Here is a 21,012-nt window from a genome sequence, read left to right on the forward strand (position 1 = left end):
CCTCACAGAAACCGAAGATAATAAGAGAAGACGAGATGAGTTTGGTCTGTTTATAGTATGCATGTTGAAGGGGTGTGTCGTCTACCGTCGTTCACATCCCACCATTCATTTCCGGAAGTCCTCAAAAAACGAGTGAACTCTTACTCACCTCATTTTGTTATAACATCTTTGGTCAAACAGACGATTACGTGAACCCAGAATGCATTGAACGTCAACAAACATGACTACACAGCTGGAATTAGCTTAGCTCATCATAATCAGTACAACCTTCAAAAAAGTATTTTACACACATAATATGTGCCCATTACAATCTGTGCAAGAATCGGAATGCATGATTTGTCACCTAGATTTGAAAACATGTGAATAAAACCGTAAATACACAAATAATTGCCACACAAAACATTTTCTGATAGTGATTTATTGATACAAGTGGCGCGTGCCGGCAGTCAACCACGTACCCTCTCACTCTAAACCATTCAGTGTTGTTGTTTATGTATGTAGCTAGTGAGATGAGCTGAAGCATTAGCAATGTCTTTCAAAAGGAGACAACAAACAAATGTGGAAATTCTGGAGATTTTTTAAAATTCTGACAATGAGTCTGAGTATGAAAGTCAGGAATCAGATTCTGACAGTGACAGTGAGGAGCTGCCCCCCAACCTTGTAGCCATTGAGAACCCTGAATCTGAATTTCCCTTGTCCACTGACAAAGTCCCAGTTCCCTTTGAAGATGCTGGTGGTGATGGAGGCATACCAACAGTGGATGAAGTACAGGAGTTCTGTGGTAGCTGGAAGGCCACCAGTCATTTCACCCCTCCTGGCCCTGCTGTTTCACCCCTCCTGGCCCTGGTGTTTGCTTTGATGAGTCCCAGTCTGGAGTGCAACGCCCCTTGCCATTTCCAACTGAGGCAGAGTGCTTCAAGTTGTTTCTGACAGAGGAGCTGGTGGGAGACATAGTAGAGACCAATTGCTATGCCTTGGAGCTACAGGATAAGAGAGAGCCAGGAGTGGGGGACAACCACAATTAGTGAAATGTATACATTCCTGGTGACAGTAAAGACTGCTTTCTAGTTCTGCTGCTATGACTGCATTTCATCAACGCTACTACCATCCTAAATGACCCATTATACAAAATAAGAAATGTTAACAGCTGGCAGTAAAGTGGCATGACAAACGAGACGTCCATGTCCTCTCCACTGTCCATACAGCAACCATGTCGGCCACAGGGAAGGTGGACCACCTGACGGGAGAGAGAAACAAACCAGACAGAGAAACATGAAACCAGACTGCGTGCTTGACTATTACCTCAAAATGGGGGCAGTGGATGATAAACAGCTTTGTGGAATGCACTCAGAAAACGACCAAGTGGTATAAGATATTTTTCAATTTTTCCAGGGTAGCGTCAAAATACAACATGCCAATACTTCTGACGCATTTAGCATTGTTTTACAGAACTAATAGAATAATGTAACTAGCTACATAAGCACGATTGAATATAACACCATAAAAGGTGAGTAACGTTACCTCGCGTGTCCGCGGTTATAAGGAATATATACAAATATATTATGCTCCATTCACACAGTGAGCTATAGTAGAAACGGTATAACACGACACAATAACGTAATTAGGCACTTACTTTGATAGAAACGCAGTCTTGATTTGAAGATGGGTGTCTGGAGTGACGCCTCTAGCACTGAGACGCTGTGCCACTTGGGAGTCATAAGGCCAGGGTAGCTTCAAAATACAACACATGCTAATACTTCCCTGACGCAATTAGCATTGTTTTCCAGAGCTAATAGGAGAATGTAGCTAGCTACCTAAGCATTGAGTATAACACCATAAATGTTATGAAATGAGTAACGTTACATCGCGTGTCCGCGGTTATAAGGAATATACACAAAAACATGATGCTACAGTAGAAACGACATAACACGACATGCAGAAACTATTATAACGTAATAAGGAACTTTGATAGAAACGCACACATTTCCAAAGGTATTATTGGTAACGAAAACAACTTTGATTTCGATGCAGGCGACAGGTGGAATAATATGAACACGTGTATGCAGGACGGCAGATGAGTAAATGTCCTGCACAAACAATTGAGAAGTGTTTGGGGAATTTTGTCCGGGTCAGAAATGTCAAAAAAATTAATTGGTCCGCAAAAGTAAAAATGACTACTTTTATGGGAATGAATGAGGCGGAACACACCTCATTTCAAACTGTTATTAGAAAATAAAAAACTTGTTAGAAATAATTTAAAATTGACAAATAAAAACAGGCTGCGTGCTTTTGTTTGAGGGCAGCGCGGATGAAATGTACTGTTACATAACAAACACATTCTGGAATGGAGAGAACGTTCTAATATCACGTGCATAAAAAAACTCACGCTGGGGCGACCGTTAGAGATATTTGGAACTCACGCATGAAAGGGTTAATATCTGAAAATGTAGCAAGCTAGACTATCTTACCCGTATAAATCATCATGCATGATGGATGCGTCTCCCTGTCACTCCCTGTTAGTTTGAAGATGTAATCCGGAGACAGGTGTTTTCTCCATCTCTTTAGCGATCATACTCTAATTATACTGATTTCAAAACTCGATCCTCCAGAAAGTGGAGAGCAACACTTATGCAGCTCCACTACACGATAATTATTTTTAAAGCTACGTTCGACAGGATTACCAATACAGACTGACCAGCTCAAATAGACAGAAGCCTACTATATGGCAGACCAATCTGAACTCCTCTCTTGGCGTCCAGCCCACTCATTATCTCAGCCAATCATGGCTAGTAGGAAGGTTGCTTGCCTTTTTCTGTAGCTTAACCAACAAGGCTCGTAATTTAACAATTATTTTTCTTATTTACAGATGGCATACAAGTTTGTTATTAAGGCACATGAAATTTACAAAGTTCCAGAAGGCATTTCTGCCAAAAAAAGCATTTTGATAAAAAAATATATATATAAAAATGGCTCTCCTGTGAAGTCGTGACTTGCGACATACGCCTACGCCTGAAACGGGTCACATATTTTAAATAGCAGCTCTGAACAGTTGAACCTGGATTTTACATAGCTGATATATTCTCTGCTAGACACTAATAACATGTGCATTATATCTGGCCCTGTGCCCTCTCTGAATGGTGACATTGAACGCTTTAGCAGTATTCTTTCTCTTCAGATGACTCATTCATCACAAAACCTACTGATGTTGCTGATTTACTTTAATGATTTTTTAATTGGCAAGATTAGCAAATTTAGGCCTGACATGCCAGCAACAAACGCTGACACTACATATTCAAGTATTACTGATCAAATTATGAAAGACAAGCATTGTAATTTGAAATCCGTAAAGTGAGTGTGGAAGAGGTGAAAAAAGTATTGTTGTCTATTAACAAAGTCATCTGATGAAGATCATCAAAGGTTAGTGATTCATTTGATCTATATTTCTGCTTTTTGTGAATCCTCTCTTTGGCTGAAAAAATGGCTGTGTTATTCTGTGAATAGGCACTCACCTAACATAATCGTTTGGTTTGCTTTCATCGTAAAGCCTTTTTGAAATCGGACACTGTGGCTGGATTTACAACAAGTGTATCTTTAAAATGGTGTAAAATACATGTATGTTTGAGGAATTTTAATTATGGAATTTCCTAGAGAGGTTAATAATATGCATGTAAATCTGTCATGACTCAAAGTGGAGGATAGATTGACTTCATCACTACTTGTTTTTGTAAGAAGTGTTGACATGCTGAATGCACCGACGTGTCTGTTTAACCCTTGTGTTGTCTTACGGGTAAAAAATGACCCACCACTATGTTTAAAAGCAGAGAAACACCCTTAAATTATATTTTTTCAACATGAAATTTGAAGACTTTTCCTAGAATGACACCAACATTAGAAAAAGTGAAACATCACCTTTGTTCATATTTCCATGAAAGCTGTACACCACCAGGGTATCAAGATGGTCTTAGAGTGAAAAAAGTATTGTTGTCTATTAACAATGACAAGCCACCGGGGTCTGACAACTTGGATGGAAAATTACTGAGGATAGTAGCAGACAATATTGCCACGTTTATCTGCCATATCTTCAATCTAAGCCTACTAGAAATTGTGTGCCCTCAGACCTTTAGTGAAGCAAAATTATTCCGTTACCCAAGAATAGTAAAGCCCCCATTACTGGCTCAAATAGCCGACAAATCAGCCTGTTACAAACTTAGTAAACTTTTGGAAAGAATTGTGTTTGACCAGATAAAATGCTATTTTACAGTAAACAAATTCACAACAGATGTTCAGCATGCTTATAGGGAAGGACATTCAAAAGGCATGGCACTGACACAAATGAATGATGAATGGCTAAAATAAATTGCTGATAAAAAGATTGCGGAAGCTGTTTTGTAAGACTTCAGTGCAGATTTTGAAATTATCGATCATAGTCTGCTGCTGAAAAAACATCTGTGTTATGGCTTTACACTCCCTGCTATATTGTGGATAAAGAGTTACCTGGCTAGCATAACACAGAGGTTGTTCTTTAATGGAGGCCTCCAACATTATCCAGGTAGAATCAGGAATTCCCCAGGGCAGCTGTCTAGGCCCCTTACTTTTTTCAATCTTTACCAATGACATGCCACTGGCTTTGAGTAAAGCCACTTTGTGTGTGGATGACTCAACACTATACAGGTCAGCTACCACAGCGAATTAAATCACTGCAACACTTAACAAAGAGCTGCAGTTAGTTGGGGTGACTAAACTGCTTGGAGTAACCCTGGATTGTAAACTGTCATGGTCAAAACATGTTGATACAACAGTAGTAAAGATGGGGAGAAGTCTGTCTATAATAAAGCTCTGTTCTGCCTTCTAAACAACACTATCAACAAGGCAAGTCCTACAGGCCCTAGTTCTGTCGCACCTGGACTACTGTTCAGTCATGTGGTCAGGTGCCACAAAGAAGGACCTCAGAAAATTCCAATTGGCTCAGAACAGGGAAGCATGACTGGCCCATAAATGAACACAGAGAGCTAGCATTGACTTCTTTGGGGTAGGGTGCAGTATTTTCACGTCCGGATGAAAAGCATGCCCAGAGTAAACGGCCTGCTACAAAGCCATAAAAGCTATAATATGCATAGTATTAGTAGATTTGGATTGAAAACACGCTGAAGTTTCTAAAACTGTTTGAATGATGTCTGTGAGTATAACAGAACTCATATGGCAGGAAAAAACTTGAGAAAAAAATCCAACCAGGAAGTGGGAAATCTGAGGTTGAATGATTTTCAACTCAGCTCCTATTGAAGATACAGTAGGAAATTGGTAATGTTGGTAAGGCTTCCACTAGATGTCAGCAGTCTTTAGAACCTTGTCTGATGCTTCTACTGTGAAGTGGGGGCGAATGAGAGTGGAATGAGTCAGAGGTCTGCCAGCAGCCATGAGCTGACCATACTCTGACCATGCGCACTCACGTGAGAGTTTGCTCCCGTTCCATTTGCTTTTCTGAAGACAAAGGAATTCTCCGGTTGGAACATTATTGAATAATTATGTTAAAAACATCCTAAAGATTGTTTCAATACTTCGTTTGTCATGTTTTTACAGACTGTAATATAACTTTTTTTACTTTTCGGCGTACTTTCCGCTGGACCTGCCCGCGCGTCGTGAGTTTGGAAAGTGTACTGAACGCTAGAACAACAAGGAGGAATTTGGACATAAATGATGGACATTATCGAACAAAACAAACATTTCTTGTGGAACTGGGATTCCTGGGAGTGCATTCTGATGAAGATCATCAAAGGTAAGTGAATGTTTATAATGTTATTTTTGACCTCTTTTGACTGCAAAATATGGCGGATATATTTGTGTCTTGATTGGGCTCTGAGTGCCGACTCAGATTATTGCATGGTTTGCTTTTTCCGTAAAGCTTTTTTGAAATCTGACACAGCGGTTGCATTAACCTTTCTCAACCACCCATCCCGGATCCGGGATAATTGTATTCTGCAACGCTGAATAGCATAGCGCCACAGTCAAATAATATTACAAAAAATATTTATAATCATGCAATCACAAGTGAAATATACCAAAACACAGTTTAGCCTGTTGTTAATCCACCTATCGTGTCATATTTTGAAAATATATTTTACAGCGAAAGAAATCCAAGCTTTTGTGAGTGTAGCTTTCTATGCTACATTAGCTTAGCCTTATATTAGCTCGGTTAGCTTGGTCACGAAAGTAAGAAAAGCAATGAAATTAATCGCTTACCTTTGATAATCTTCGGGTGGTTGCACTCACGAGACTCCCAGTTACACAACAAATGTTATTTTTGTTCGATAAATATTACTTTTATATCCAAATACCTCCGTTTGTTTGGTGCGTTATGCTCCGAAATCCACCGGAAAGAGCGGTCACGAAAACGCATCCGAAAATGCCAAATAATATCCATAATGTCCACAGAAACATGTCAAACGTTTTTTCTAATCAATCCTCAGGATGTTTTTCAAATATATATTCGATAATATATCAACCGGGAGTGTTCTTTTTTCAATCGGACCGGGAGAAACAATGGCCGCCTTTCTCTGTTGCGCACAACTCACTCTGAGAGCCCCCACCTATCCACTTACGCAATGTGATCTTTCACGCTCATTTTTCAAAATAAAAGCCTGAAACTCTGTCTAATGACTGACACCTTAGGGAAGCCATAGAAAAAGGAATATGGTTGATATCCCTTTAAATGCACGTTAGGCATGCATAAGAACAGAGAGGTTTCAAAAAAGAGGGACTTCCTGATGGGATTTTCCTCCGGTTTTCGCCTGCAATATCAGTTTTGTTTAACTCACAGACAATATTGAGACAGTTTTGGAAACTTAAGAGTGTTTTCTATCCTAATCTGACAATTATATGCATATTCTAGTTTCGGGGGCTGAGAAATAGGCAGTTTCAAATGGGTACGTTTTTTAGCCAAAAAATGAAAATACTGCCCACTAGTCTTAAGAAGTTTTAAAGAGAAGTGCATCTAAAATTCCATGCATAACAGTTGTATCTTTTAGCAATGTTTATTATGAGTATTCCTGTAAATTGATGTGGCTCTCTGCAAAATCAAAAGATGTTTTGGAACTTCTGAACGTAAGGCGCCAATGTAAACTCAGATTTTTGGATATAAATATGAACTTTACCGAACAAAACATACATGTATTGTGTAACATGAAGTCCTATGAGTGTCATCTGATGAAGATCATCAAAGGTCAGTGATTAATTTTATCTATATTTCTGCTTTTTGTGAATCCTCTCTTTGGCTGAAAAAATGGCTGTGTTATTCTGTGAATAGGCACTCACCTAACATAATCGTTTGGTTTGCTTTCATCGTAAAGCCTTTTTGAAATCGGACACTGTGGCTGGATTTACAACAAGTGTATCTTTAAAATGGTGTAAAATACATGTATGTTTGAGGAATTTTAATTATGGAATTTCTGTTGTTTTGAATTTGGCGCCCTGCAGTTTCACTGGCTGTTGAAGAGGTGGGACGCTACCGTCTCACGTACCCTAGAGAGGTTAATAATATGCATGTAAATCTGTCATGACTCAAAGTGGAGGAGAGATTGACTTCATCACTACTTGTTTTTGTAAGAAGTGTTGACATGCTGAATGCACCGACGTGTCTGTTTAACCCTTGTGTTGTCTTACGGGTAAAAAATGACCCACCACTATGTTTAAAAGCAGAGAAACACCCTTAAATTCTATTTTTTCAACATGAAATTTGAAGACTTTTCCTAGAATGACACCAACATTAGAAAAAGTGAAACATCGCCTTTGTTCATATTTCCATGAAAGCTGTACACCACCAGGGTACCAAGATGGTCTTAGGGTCATTTTTGACCCGGCAGTTATAAAATCATTTACACACCACAAAAACCACAAAGACACACTCACCCACACACACGCACGCACTCACACTCACTCACACACACACACACACACACACACACACACACACACACACAAAATGAGAAATTGAGATTATCTGTGCTACTGATTGAACTCAGCCAGCAGCTCCTGAAGAGGAAGATCACCATGGTTGGCACAGTAGGTAAGAACCATCCTGAGCTCCCTCTTGCAGTCCTTGCAACAAGGGGGAGAGAGGTCTTCTCATCAAAGTTTGCCTTCACCCCCACCACCACTCTAGTTTCTAACCTCCCAAAGAGGAACAAAAATGTAGTCCTCCTGAGCACACTGCACAATCAGTGATGGTGAGGACAGGAAGCCAGCCGTCATCCTGGACTACAACCACAACAAAGGAGACATGGACAACCTGGACATTTGCTAATTGCTGCTAATAAGCATCAGAGCTTGAAGCAGCATAATTACCGTGACTAAACGGTCACGTGGAATTTGACTGCCGTCATGACTCGTGACCGCCGTTGTGGCGGTAATAAGGTCACCATAACAGCCCTAGTTATTCATACACCATAGCTGCTGAAAAATGCAGGATGGTTCAGTATTATTACAGTATTATTACATTTGTGAAATCATGTTACCTTTTGTGAAGACACTAAACCACCTCCTCACACAGAACAAAACACAAGCGTATTTTCAAGCAAGTGGGTCATTATAAAAGTAGCGGGATATTCGGAGGGTTAGAATGCTGTGGGATTGTTATTAGCAGCCTTCTGTGAAATGTATTCAGGCTAAGACCTGGATGTCACATTCTGACCTTAGTTCTTTTGTTATTTCTTTGTTTTAGTATGGTCAGGGCGTGAGTTGGGTGGGTTATCTATGTTTGTGTGTCTATGTTAGTTGCTTGTGTCAGCACATTTCTTATATAGCTTCACGTTCGTTGTTCGTTTATTGTTTTGTATAGTTTGTTCAGTGTTCTCTGTTTTTACATTCATGATGAACACATACCACGCTGCGCTTTGGTCTTCCTCTCTTTCGCCCGACGAAGAACGTGACACTGGATGTCATTCAAAGCTAGACAGCACCAAATAGTCAGAGTGCCAAAATATCTCCTGTCCCCGAATACTGGGATTTTCTCCTCATCATGCATGTTAACAGAATGGAAAATAAAAAAATAAAAATACGTCCAAAGTATAGCTCACTGTTTCATTCCTCTACTCAACCCCTCAGCGAAGAAAACAAATATTTTGTTTTATTTACCCAATTTATTTCTCTTTTCTATCTACAGGTTGGAGAGACCATTGGGATTACAGAAGAGATCATGGGCTTGACTATATTAGCAGCTGGTACCTCCATTCCTGACCTAATCACCAGTGTCATTGTTGCAAGGAAGGGGCTGGGGGACATGGCTGTGTCCAGCTCTGTGGGCTCCAACATCTTTGACATCACTGTTGGGTACGCTGATGTCATCAGTACTATGACCACTCTTCTATTGAATTACTCATTTATTTTAATATCTGTTAGTTTCACATTTTGAAAGATAAGATTAACCTCACAGTGCTGGGGGAAGGTTTTACATATTACATAGTAACAGTCATATTACTTTGTTCTTATCCAATAGTGAAATTGGGATTCACTAAAACCACAATAATTACACTTGGATACCATTTTCATAACAATTATTTCCATCTATATGATAAATGCTTGCCAGACATAATATGATGTAAAAGTTCACTGAATTTTGTTTTATTCTCTAATTCGTTTGATTGAATAAGGTTTGCCCATGGGTGACATGGAAGTTCCCACTGGAAGTTCCCACAAAAAAAACACATCTAGTTGTTTCATCTAGTTATTTTTAAGTAATTGGTTTACTCAACTTTTCGGTCAAAGTGTTACCTGAACTTAAAATGTTTAGTTGGACCAAACCTAGCTCCAACATGAGAAAAGGTAGGCAAAAATTCTGTCAACTTAAAATGATGTGTTTGCTCAATTTGTCTCGTATGTTCATTCAACTAGAATTGTTTTACATTTTTATATCTTACCTAAAAAATGCCTGTGGAACTAGTTACACACACAGTGCTGTTAACATACAATGTTTTCAACTAATATATTTGATGCACATGCTTACATTGTGCATGTTAATTTATCTAGTAATTGTTATTTAACATGTCTTCAATTGGGATTTGAACTCCTATAGGTTCATAGCTTTCCGATCTTCCTGCTACGCCATCCTGTCTGTGTCAATTATCAGTTAATCAGACTATTTTATCATCATTGATTTACTTAATTAAGCTATTTTAGGTTTTTCTGTACAGTTCTCTAATGTTGGTGGGGCATACTACTCTGTTTTAATGCTGCTCCTTAATCACTGTGATAAATAAAATATGTTTTCTTGAGTGTACTTATAACAGAGCCGAGATTTACGTTGAAGTGCAACGTTTATCAATACTGTTGAGATCAGTTACCTGCCCTTTTCCATTACATAGACCATCCAGGTGAAAGCTATGATCCTTTATTGATGTCCCATGTTAAATCCACTTCATCAGTTTAGATGAAAGGATTAAAGAAAGATGTTCAAGCCTTGAGACAATTGAGACATGGTTTCGTGTATGGGTGCTATTCAGAGGGCAAATGGACAAGACAAAATATTTACAGTGCCTTCAGAAAGTATTTAATACTTTTTCCACGTTTTGCTGTGTTACAACCTGAATTTGAAATGGATTAAATTGAGATTGTTTTTGTTACTCACCTACACACAATACCCAATAATGATTAAGTGGAATTATGTTTTTTGAAAATGTCCAAATGTATTCAAATCTGAAAAGTCAATAAGTATTCAACCCCTTTGTTATGGCAAACCTAAATAAGTTCAGAAGTAATAGAATCACTCATTGTGCAATAATAGTGTTAACCATAATTGTTGAATGACTCTACCTCACCTCTGTACCCCACATATACAATTATATTGTATGTAAGGTCCCTCAGTCGAACAGTGAATTTCAAACACAGATTCAACCAAAAAAACAGGGAGGTTTTGCAATGCCTCAAAGAAGAGCACCTATTGGTAGATGAGTTTTAAAAAAGCAGACATTGAATATGCCTTTGAGCATGGTGTAGTTATTAATTAATTACACATTGGATCGTGTATCAAGCCACCCAGTCACTACAAAGTTACAGGCATCCTTCCCAACTCAGTTTCCAGAGAGGAAGGAAACCGATCAGGGATATCAACATGAGGCCAATGGTGACTTTAAAACAATTACAGATGTTAATGGCTGTGATAGGAGAAAACTGAGGATGGATCACATGCATACACACACACCCATAATAACATACGCACTGTACACACACACATACTGTATATATATATATATTTTCCAATTGGTAGTTACAGTTTTGTCCCATCGCTGCAACTCTCGTACGGACTCGGGAGAGGCGAAGGTCGAGAGCCATGTGTCCTCTGCAGTGGCAATTTTAGCATGTAAATCTTGGTGGGCCCAAAAAAAAGTGGGATGCATGCCAGCAAAGCCACTAAATAATACATAAATTGCACTCAAACGGTGCCCACAAACGACCTACATAAAGCTGTCCCAACAGCAGTCCAAACATCCTACTACTGCTACACCTGGCTATCATCGGAGCCTTGTCTGGCAGCAAAGCAGTTCATTCAGCCTCATTTACTGCCTTTTAAAAATACATCACTGATATGGCTAACTTGCTTAAACAAATGTGGTTTCTAATGACATTTGAGATGTACAAACTATGGCATAAGGGGACGACAAGTGGATAAGAGGCAAGCCGAGCTAGGACGAACGTAGGCAATATAACTATTTGTTTAGTACTTTTGAAATGTACAGCGACAGAATTCAGAACATGGGCTGTTCTTACAGTGTTCTCCCTTTACACCAAGTCAGAACCATAGGATAAATAAAGGGGGAATATAAGCAGACATGGAAAGCTCTTACTATATTGAACTCACTGAAGTCAAGTTTTCGCAGTTCCGAGTTAACAGTTGTTTTGAGCGCGGCACAAATCATGCTTCATTGACAGCATGGCCAATGTTGAATGTTTATCATTTTACACCTGTAAAAGAGCCCCTTAATCCCAGATTTGGGACCACATAGCCACTCCACTGAATAGCAGGCTAGTGATTGCTTTGCAATGCTTGCAGTTAACGTTAGGCACTGTCACTGATTCCTTCCAAACGACTCATTGTTGAATTTGCGATTTCCAACTCGTGTAATGTTTATGTCCAATGGCCGATAAGCACCGATACGTTATATCTATAATTTCTCTTCATTATTTCTCTTCATATGACAAGGATTTTCAAGTAGATTGTTGACTTGATTCACAATGATGACTGCTAGCTATAATTTTGAAAGTATGATGTTGACATCATCAGTCCAACCAAAGCTACTGTACATATAACGTGAGTTGTCGTCATTTTATCTCTGGCCAATGACCTTGAGCCTTCTTGGATAGGCACTTCTAATGTAACTCTATGGCAGCACCCAAGGGGCTAGAATTTTCTCCCCTTAGACTTGGCGGTGATGTAGTGTCTCCATGAGTGACTGAGCCAATCATGGCGCAACGCTCCGTATCTTCTGCTGGCTTGCCCCACCACCACAGAAAGAACTGAGCTAGGCTGAAACACCGGCATTTTGGAGCTGCCTTACTCAAGAAAATAAAAAAGAGACCATGTTTGTATGTGGCTTTATTAACTCTTAAAAAAAAAATATTTCTTTACATTGTTAGCAAATTGATATGTGACACGTATTCATGCCAAAATAAGGCAGTGGTCCTCCGAAACACGACCCTGCCAAGCTGCACTGCTTCTTGACACACTGCTCGCTTACCCCGGAAGCCAGCCACACCAATGTGTCGGAAGAAACACCGTACACCTGATGTCCGTGTGCATGCGCCCGACCTGCCACAGGAGTCTCTAGAGCGTTATGGGACAAGGACATCCCGGCCGGCCAAACCCTCCCCTAACCAGGACGACGATGGGCCAATTGTGCGTCGCTTCATGGGTCTCCCGGTCATGGCCGGCTGCGACACAGCCCAGGATTGAACCCGGATCTGTAGTGACTCATCAAGCACTGCAGTGCCTTAGACCGCTGCACCACTCAGGAGCCCCCAGCAATGAACTTTTTGTCCTGAATACAAAGTGATATGTTTGAGGCAAATCCAATACAACACATCATTGAGTACCACTCTCAATATTTTCAAGCATAGTGTTGGCTGCATCATGTTATGGGTATGCTTGAAATCGTTAAGGACTGTGGAGTTTTTCAGGATAAAAATAAACTGAATGGAGCTAAGCACAGAAAAAATCCTAAAGGAAAATCTGTTTCCGTCTGCTTTCCACCAGACACTGGGAGATGATTTCACCTTTCAGCAGGACTATAACCTAAAACACAAGGCTAAATCTACACTGGAGTTGCTTACCAAGAAGATAGTGAATGTTCCTGATTGGCCGGGTTACATTTTTGACTTGAATCTACTTGAAAATATATGGCAAGACCTGAAAATGGTTGTCTAGCAATGATCAACAACCAATTTGACAGAGCTCAAGGAATTTTGAAAAGAATAATCGGCAAATGTTGCACAATCCAGGTGTGGAAAGTTCTTAAAGACCCAGATAGAATCACAGCTGTAATTGCTGCCAAAGTTGCTTCTACAAAGTAGTGACTCAGAGGTGTGACTGTACATATGCAAATAAGATATTTCTGTAATTCATTTTCAAGACATTTGCAAAAATTCCTAAAAACATGTTTTCACTTTGTGTCTGTGTGTGCGTGTTTATTTTGTGTGTTTCAGCCTGCCGTTCCCATGGCTACTCTGGTCCATCATCAACAACATGCAGCCTGTGGCGGTGAGTTCTAACGGGCTGTTCTGCGCCATCGTGCTGCTGTTCGTCATGCTCATCTTTGTCATTATCTCAATTGCTGCCTGCAAGTGGCGGATGAGCAAGCTGCTGGGCTTCATCATGTTCGTGCTCTACTTAGTGTTCCTGGTGGTCAGCGTTATGCTGGAAGACAAGATCATCGCCTGCCCTATATCCGTTTGAAAATCCTCTCCCTCCACTCCTGCCAGAAAGCATTCACCCCTAACACAAGATTCAAGAAGCATGGGGATGGGATGGAGGAAAGACTCCTACAAGAATGAGGCCGCAAGATATGGCTCGGCTGATTCATTGGTCGGAAGTAGATAATTATTATTATTTTATTTATTTGTGTGCGTGTAGATGGCTGGGGGTTTACATTTTTGGGGGGATGGTGGGTGGTGTATTAGCCAGGTAGAGGAACAACTATGCCATCTTATGCATGTCACCTGTTTTACTAGATCAGTTCATTCTGGACTACTCCTAGCAGATTGAGGATTCTGACCTCCTGTGGACTTTGAGGTCAGGAAGTACACAAGAGACTTCTGACAAAGCTGGCTGAGCTTGGCACAAAAGTCCAGTGTTGCCACAATATTGTTCTCAGCTTCAGGGTTGATTGTAAAAAAAACTTTTCAAATAACACTTTGGATGACCCTCTTTAACTGACTTCACTGACTGACTAGATGACTTCACTCGACTTGTCACTCCAGTGTGTGTTGTTCTAGTGAGTTTGATGATGAGCAACCCTTGGATGAAGGGATGTTGCTGATGCTCCACACAAAGCATCGGTTTGACGTAAGACTAAAATATGGTTTTGAGCCATTAACTTCTCCTCTCTTGTGTACTTAGTGACCAAGCATCAAAAGATGAAACAGTCCAAGCAGTTTTGCATGCAGAGCTGGAGATAGGAACAGATTCTTCCTAATTCATCTTGTGTTCTGTTCAAAAGCTCAAACTTTACATCCCTTCTTCCAGATGTCATTGCTCACCATGTCTCTTTGATTGACACACTAGCTATAATTACTGAAATAGTAGTAGCGTCAGTTGTACTGTCGCAGTAATATGTTCCGTAGGTGTTGGATTTGGACTCTTCCTGGGTCTTGATAGGCCTACTGATTATCTTATCCACTTCTCCACCCGCCATTGGACATAAGAGTTCATATTGTACAGAGCTTGCCATGCTTCACACGCCAATTGGTAAGGTAAACTCTATTGGAAAATGTTAACTTGGAACCCAATTCAATCAATTTGCAGAAAAGGAAAAACCGCACCACGATTGACCCAATGTTTACTCTGCAAAGGACAGATGTGGTCACACATCAATATCCAATGACTACGGACCTTATTCAGAGTTGAGATAAGCGAATGCAACTGATACTTTTGCATGAATCATTCATTCAGATCTCAATTTAGAATAACGCCAACAGTCTGCAAGAAGAAGAGTTTCTGAGTGAAACCACAGGGTAGTTTTCCTTTATCTGCACATGATTGAATCAGCCTTAATTGTAGCATCTCAGAATATATAATAGCTTACAATGTTATTCATTCTGAATAAGCAAAGCATGTGTAAACTCAGATAGGACACTCATAACCATTATGTCTATGTCAAAATAAGGTAGTAGATAAAAGAACTGGCACTCAATGTGTGAAAGAATCATACAATGATCTATTTAGATAGTGAATGTTTAGCACACTCTTGAAATTAAGACTTGAATATTCAGGCTCCTAGAGAAGTTTATAGTAGGAGGGAAATGCATGATAAAAAAATATCAGGCTGAATTGTGTTATACCTGTAAGAAATTTCTCTCAAAAAAATAATGAATTCTCAAATATTTAACATTTCGCTATTTCTTTGACACAATAGTATTAGGCTTCTATGTACAAAATGTCAACAAATATGTGTGGTTAATATCTATCAACCTTGTGCAATTTATTTTCAATTGAAAGGTGTTTTAGTCTGCATAAATGCAGTCTGTATACTCTCTGTATACAGTAATAGCAAATCAATTGAGGTTATATTACCAGTATTTTGCAGCAAACTGAAACATGCACACAGAATTATTGAATTATGTATTAAGTTAGCAATTCTCATGCAGTCATTTTCACAGTCACCCACGCTGTACTTCGAGTTAGTGTTCCTTCTTTTTATTACCATTTAACCATCGAATGACTTTTACGAAGAAGTATCAATCAACAGTAGTGAGCATGATCCTCACACAAAAATCTGCAAAAAGCCATTTTTGTTTTGTTTATACAACAAAGTGATTAGAAAACTCAACATATAACAGCATTACCTTATGTCTTTGGTTTTGAATTCAAATTCACTCCACTCAGAGGTAAAAGCCAATTCTGGAAAAGAGCCTCACAAGAAACAGTAAACTTCTAGGAACATGGACATCACAAAACCAACAGCAATATACTGTATGTACTGTATGTGTCAGGGTTAGGATCAATTATTTTATATATATATATATTTTAATGAAATTCCTCTTTTCTAAGTATTTATTTAAGCTTTATTTACATGGTGAAGAATTAGATGGGGAGGACAGGCAAGGAAGAGATAGTCTGCTGGGGTGCGGCAGGGATTAAATCCACGACTGTCAGCACGTGTGCTTTCTGCTGGGAGTTTTATCATTGGACCACAGTGTCCAATTAAATTGTAAAATTGTATTGGCCACACCCCACAGGAAGCAGAATTTGAATTGAATTTGAAATAAATGAAATAGAATTTAATTCTATAAAATTGAAATGGATAATCCATTGTACACATCCCTATAAAATATATTTATTTTGACATGGTTACCAATACCTTTTCAAATAAGCTTGATTACAACTCATAGTTCTCAAACAGTATTATTTTTGTATTTTTGTCAAGAGATGTTAACACTTTTTATGTTCACTGACATTCTGGAGTATTTGAACTAATGCATTCTGGAAAAGTATTTTTTCTGATATTTAACATATAAATTAATTATGAATTACTATAGACAACCTGACATATGATTAAAACATTTAAATTGTTTAACTTTTACTATTTTGTAGGTTGTCTATAGTAATTCATCATTATTTTACATGTTAAATATCAGGGGGAAAAAATCATTTTCCAGAATGCATTAGTTCAAATACTCCAGAATGTCAGTGAACAACAAAGTGTTAACATTTTTCCAAAAATACAAAAATAATACTGTTTGAGAACTTTTCTGTTGTAATCAAGCTTATTTGAAAATGTATCTGTATCCTTTGCTGTAATAAGTGGCAGATGCTTTTGGTAAAATATTTGTCAAAGAAATTAGACTTCAATGTTTCATCGCAGTTGAATTTCTTTGAATTGCTTTGAATTCAATTCTACTTCCTGCGAGGTGTGTCCAATTCAAATTCGAATTTCAATTCATGAGTGCAATTTAATTAAATGCAAATATTCTGAATCGACCCCAACCCTGGTATGTGTCATTGAGAATGGCATTTCCATGCATTTGACTTGATGAACTTGTCTGTCGTGACCTCACTAACCTACACATTTGGAAACTATTTCTCCTGAAATCCTCCAAAATCTCCACATGACTTACTTTCAGATATCTAAACTGTCCAAACACACCTGCATTTTCTCAGTTCAGTTTCTGTATCCTTGCAAGAATATAGTGGAAAATATGAATAACTAAATAATGTGAATGTATGAAGAAAATGCATCTGAGGAATTTGGGCTGGTTACCCATGGGTGGCACAGATTAAATGGAATTATGTATGTTAAACGTATGCATAACTCAAAAAGAATAGGGGTACTCTTTTATTTTGTAAATAGAAAATACATGTTTTTATAAGATTCCTCACTTGAACCAATCTAGAACAAAACTCCTTGGTCCATGTTTATATTGATTAACAATTTAATTTAAATAATGTTTCAATGGTAGGAAAGCGTATATCTTTCAGAATATTGATATAGTAAGCACTACCGTTCAAAAGTTTGGGGTCACTTAGAAATGTCCTTGTTTTCCATGAAAACATACATGAAATGAGTTGTAAAATGAATAGGCAATATAGTTAAGACGTTGATAAGGTTATAAACAATGTTTTTTAATTGAAATAATAATTGTGTCCTTCAAACTTTGCTTTCGTCAAAGAATCCTCCATTTGCAGCAATTACAGCCTTGCAGACCTTTGGCATTCTAGTTGTCAATTTGTTGAGATAATCTGAAGAGATTTCACCCCATGCTTCCTGAAGCACCTCCCACAAGATGGAATGGCTTGATGGGCACTTCTTACGTACCATACGGTCAAGCTGCTCCCACAACAGCTCAATAGGTTTGAGATCCAGTGACTGCTGGCCACTCCATTATAGACAGAATACCAGCTGACTAATTCTTCCCTAAATAGTTATTGCATAGTTTGGAGCTGTGCTTTGGGACATTGTCCTGTTGTAGGAGGAAATTGGCTCCAATTAAGCACCGTCTACAGGGTATGGCATGGCGTTGCAAAATGGAGTGATAGCCATCCTTCTTCAATATCCCTTTTACCATGTACAAATCTCCCACTTTACCGCCACCAAAGCACCCCAAGACCATCACATTGCCTCCACCATGCTTAACAGGTGGCGTCAAGCGCTCCTCCAGCATCTTTTAAAAAATTCAGCATCTCACGAATGTTCTTCTTTGTCATTCGAACACCTCAAACTTAGATTTGTCTGTCCATAACACTTTTTTTACAATCTTCCTCTGTCCAGTGTCTGTGTTCTTTTGCCCATCTTAATCTTTTATTTTTATTGGCAACTCTGAGATATGTCTTTTTCTTTGCAACTCTGCCTAGAAGGCCAGCATCCCGGAGTCGCCTCTTCACTGTTGACGTTGAGACTGGGGGGTGCGGGTACTATTTAATGAAGCTGCCAGTTGAGGACTTGTGAGGTGTCTGTTTCTCAAACTAGACACTCTAATGTACGTGTCCTCTTGCTCAGTTGTGCACTGGGTCCTCCAACTCTTTCTATTCTGGTTAGAGCCAGTTTGTACTGTTCTGTGAAGGGAGTAGTACACAGCGTTGTACCAGATCTTCAGTTTCTTGGCAATTTCTTTCATGGAATAGCCTTCATTTCTCAGAACAAGAATAGACTGACGAGTTTCAGAAGAAAGTCCTTTGTTTCTGGCCATTTTGAGCCTGTAATCGAACCCACAAATGCTGATGCTCCAGATACTCAACTAGTCTAAAGAAGGCCAGTTGTATTGCTTCTTTAATGAGCACAACAGTTTTCAGCTGTGCTAACATAATTGCAAAATGATTTTCTAATGATCAATTAGCCTTTTAAAATTATGAACTTGGATTAGCTAACACAACGTGCCATTGGAACACAGGAGTGATGGTTGCTGATAATGGGCCTCTGTACGCCTATGTAGATATTCCAAAAATCTGCAATTTCCAGCTACAATAGTCATTTACAACTTTAACAATGTCTACACTGTATTTCTGATCAATTTTATGTTATTTTAATGGACAAATAATTTGCTTTTCTTTCAAAAACAAGGAAATGTTTAAGTGACCCCAAACGTTTGAATGGTAGTTACCATACTATTTCAAAAAAACTATCAAATATGAAGTCAACCTTATACACTTCAAGGATTGACTATTATAATGCTGGATTGGTTTTCTGGAGACTTCCCCTGTGTGTTTGCCCCATTTATGCATTGTTTGCTGGTATAAAAGATGAGGGCTTTAGATACCACATTGCCTCCTGATAGTCTACAAGTATGCTACTTATTTATTTGTTTATTACCACACCTGTCTTTAAAGTGTAGGCGCCAAAGTCAAGGGGCAGATTGGGCTATCACTCCCAATGGACCATTTCCTCTCCCATGCACGCAGGCGCACACATGAAATCACAAGTTGGAAAGCCAATATATACATCTTAAGTACACCCTCATTCACATTCAGATAATAAGATAAGATGTTTTCCACACACACTTTTTTCTCATCTTCGCTAAACAGTGCCCATTGCCTTATCCTGTAGTACGATCCAGAGAAAAGGAGAACTGTGTCTGTGTGGCTAGAATACAGTACATGAGTCAGGCATATTCTGTCATTGAGGCCCTCCTACCCACACTCTCATTAGTCTTGCCTCACCTCACCACTTGTTCTTACCCTTTTTTTCTTAGGTGGGGGTCAATTGCTTGAGTTCACACTTCCCCAACCTTAGCGAAACTGCCATTTCATGTTGCGCTTTTCATTCATCCTCACTTCTCCAGCTTCCCTTATGTCTGCTGTCAAAGGTGCTGTATGCATAAAGTATTCTGAAAGGCTCCTGTCAAAGAATCTTGTATGAGCAAAGGCAAAGTTGTATGGAATATTTGTGTACAAGCATGAATGATGAGCTAAAAATGCAAAAACAATCGGTTTAGCATGTGAAACACATTGAGTGCAGATTATAGGGTATAAGTCGACCACTAATACACATTTTTGCACTGTAAATGTACATGTTTTTATTTTATTGGTGTTAATGTAAGATTTATTTATTTAAGGTGTACATAATATACAGACAAATGAACTATATAATCTATATGTGTAAAATAACTATGTAAAACTGTAAAACACAAAGTATCTATTACAATGAATAAAGGTAACAAAGAAATTATTCAAACTTGATGTCTGTTTTATTTTCCATTATGTTAAAGCTACAGTCGGGATTGGAAAAACAACAAAACAGTCACCCTGCCACTTGTTTTGGTAAACAGCTGAGGGATGGGGGTACAGAAATGTAACCACTCTCAAGTTCATAAATGGGTCCCTAGATATGGTTCAGGCCACTGCATATGGCACATGAAGAGTTCCCCTGCCTGCGTAGGATCGAATACTGCCCCTACCGACCTTCTTACCTCTGTATCTCCTATCTATCTCCCCCTAATTCATTTATGTCACTGTCCCCCCAAAGAAATCATGAAAAAAAAGAAATCATAGATGGAGATTAAAATGATCGTTTTTAACCATGACCGGAATTCAATTAAAAGCGCACTGCACCAGGGTTAGTCTCAATTCGAATTGAAGTCAGTCAATTGTGGAAGTAAATTACCCCCCAAAATCGAATTATATTATTGAAAAATAGACATATTTAAAAAAAATCTCATTAAACTGAAAAAGAAAGGGCATTTATTTGAAGTTTTTCCATTTTTTAATTTCAATTCAAACTGAGCCCAACCGTGCACTGCACTGTCGAAAATGTGACTTTCAAAAGTCCAGTGCAATGCGCTTGTCGACAACTCGCCTTTTATCGAATCCCGGCCCATATT

At 38.9% G+C, this 21,012-nt stretch overlaps 1 protein-coding gene and 1 long non-coding RNA gene across 5 annotated transcripts in view; one reads left to right on the forward strand and one right to left on the reverse strand.

Annotated features, from left to right (window-relative positions):
- Nucleotides 1-20,360, forward strand: part of LOC139561834 (sodium/potassium/calcium exchanger 2-like) — a 158,722-nt gene extending 138,362 nt beyond the window's left edge. For all 4 annotated transcript variants that reach the window (XM_071379136.1, XM_071379135.1, XM_071379138.1 and 1 more), the window contains 2 exons: nucleotides 9,155-9,321; nucleotides 13,687-20,360. In XM_071379136.1, the coding sequence (XP_071235237.1) occupies nucleotides 9,155-9,321; nucleotides 13,687-13,936 (417 nt within the window). In that variant the 3' untranslated portion in view covers nucleotides 13,937-20,360. The remainder of the gene's footprint in view (nucleotides 1-9,154; nucleotides 9,322-13,686) is intronic.
- On the reverse strand, nucleotides 401-2,137 carry LOC139561329 (uncharacterized). The gene is made up of 2 exons (XR_011672106.1): nucleotides 1,634-2,137; nucleotides 401-1,237 (listed from the first exon to the last, which is right to left on the reverse strand). It is a non-coding gene; the product is annotated as an uncharacterized lncRNA (long non-coding RNA).
- Nucleotides 20,361-21,012: the final 652 nt, after the last annotated feature.

This window comes from Salvelinus alpinus, chromosome 31 (assembly GCF_045679555.1).
Source record: "Salvelinus alpinus chromosome 31, SLU_Salpinus.1, whole genome shotgun sequence".
In the NCBI taxonomy this organism is placed as follows: domain Eukaryota; kingdom Metazoa; phylum Chordata; class Actinopteri; order Salmoniformes; family Salmonidae; genus Salvelinus; species Salvelinus alpinus.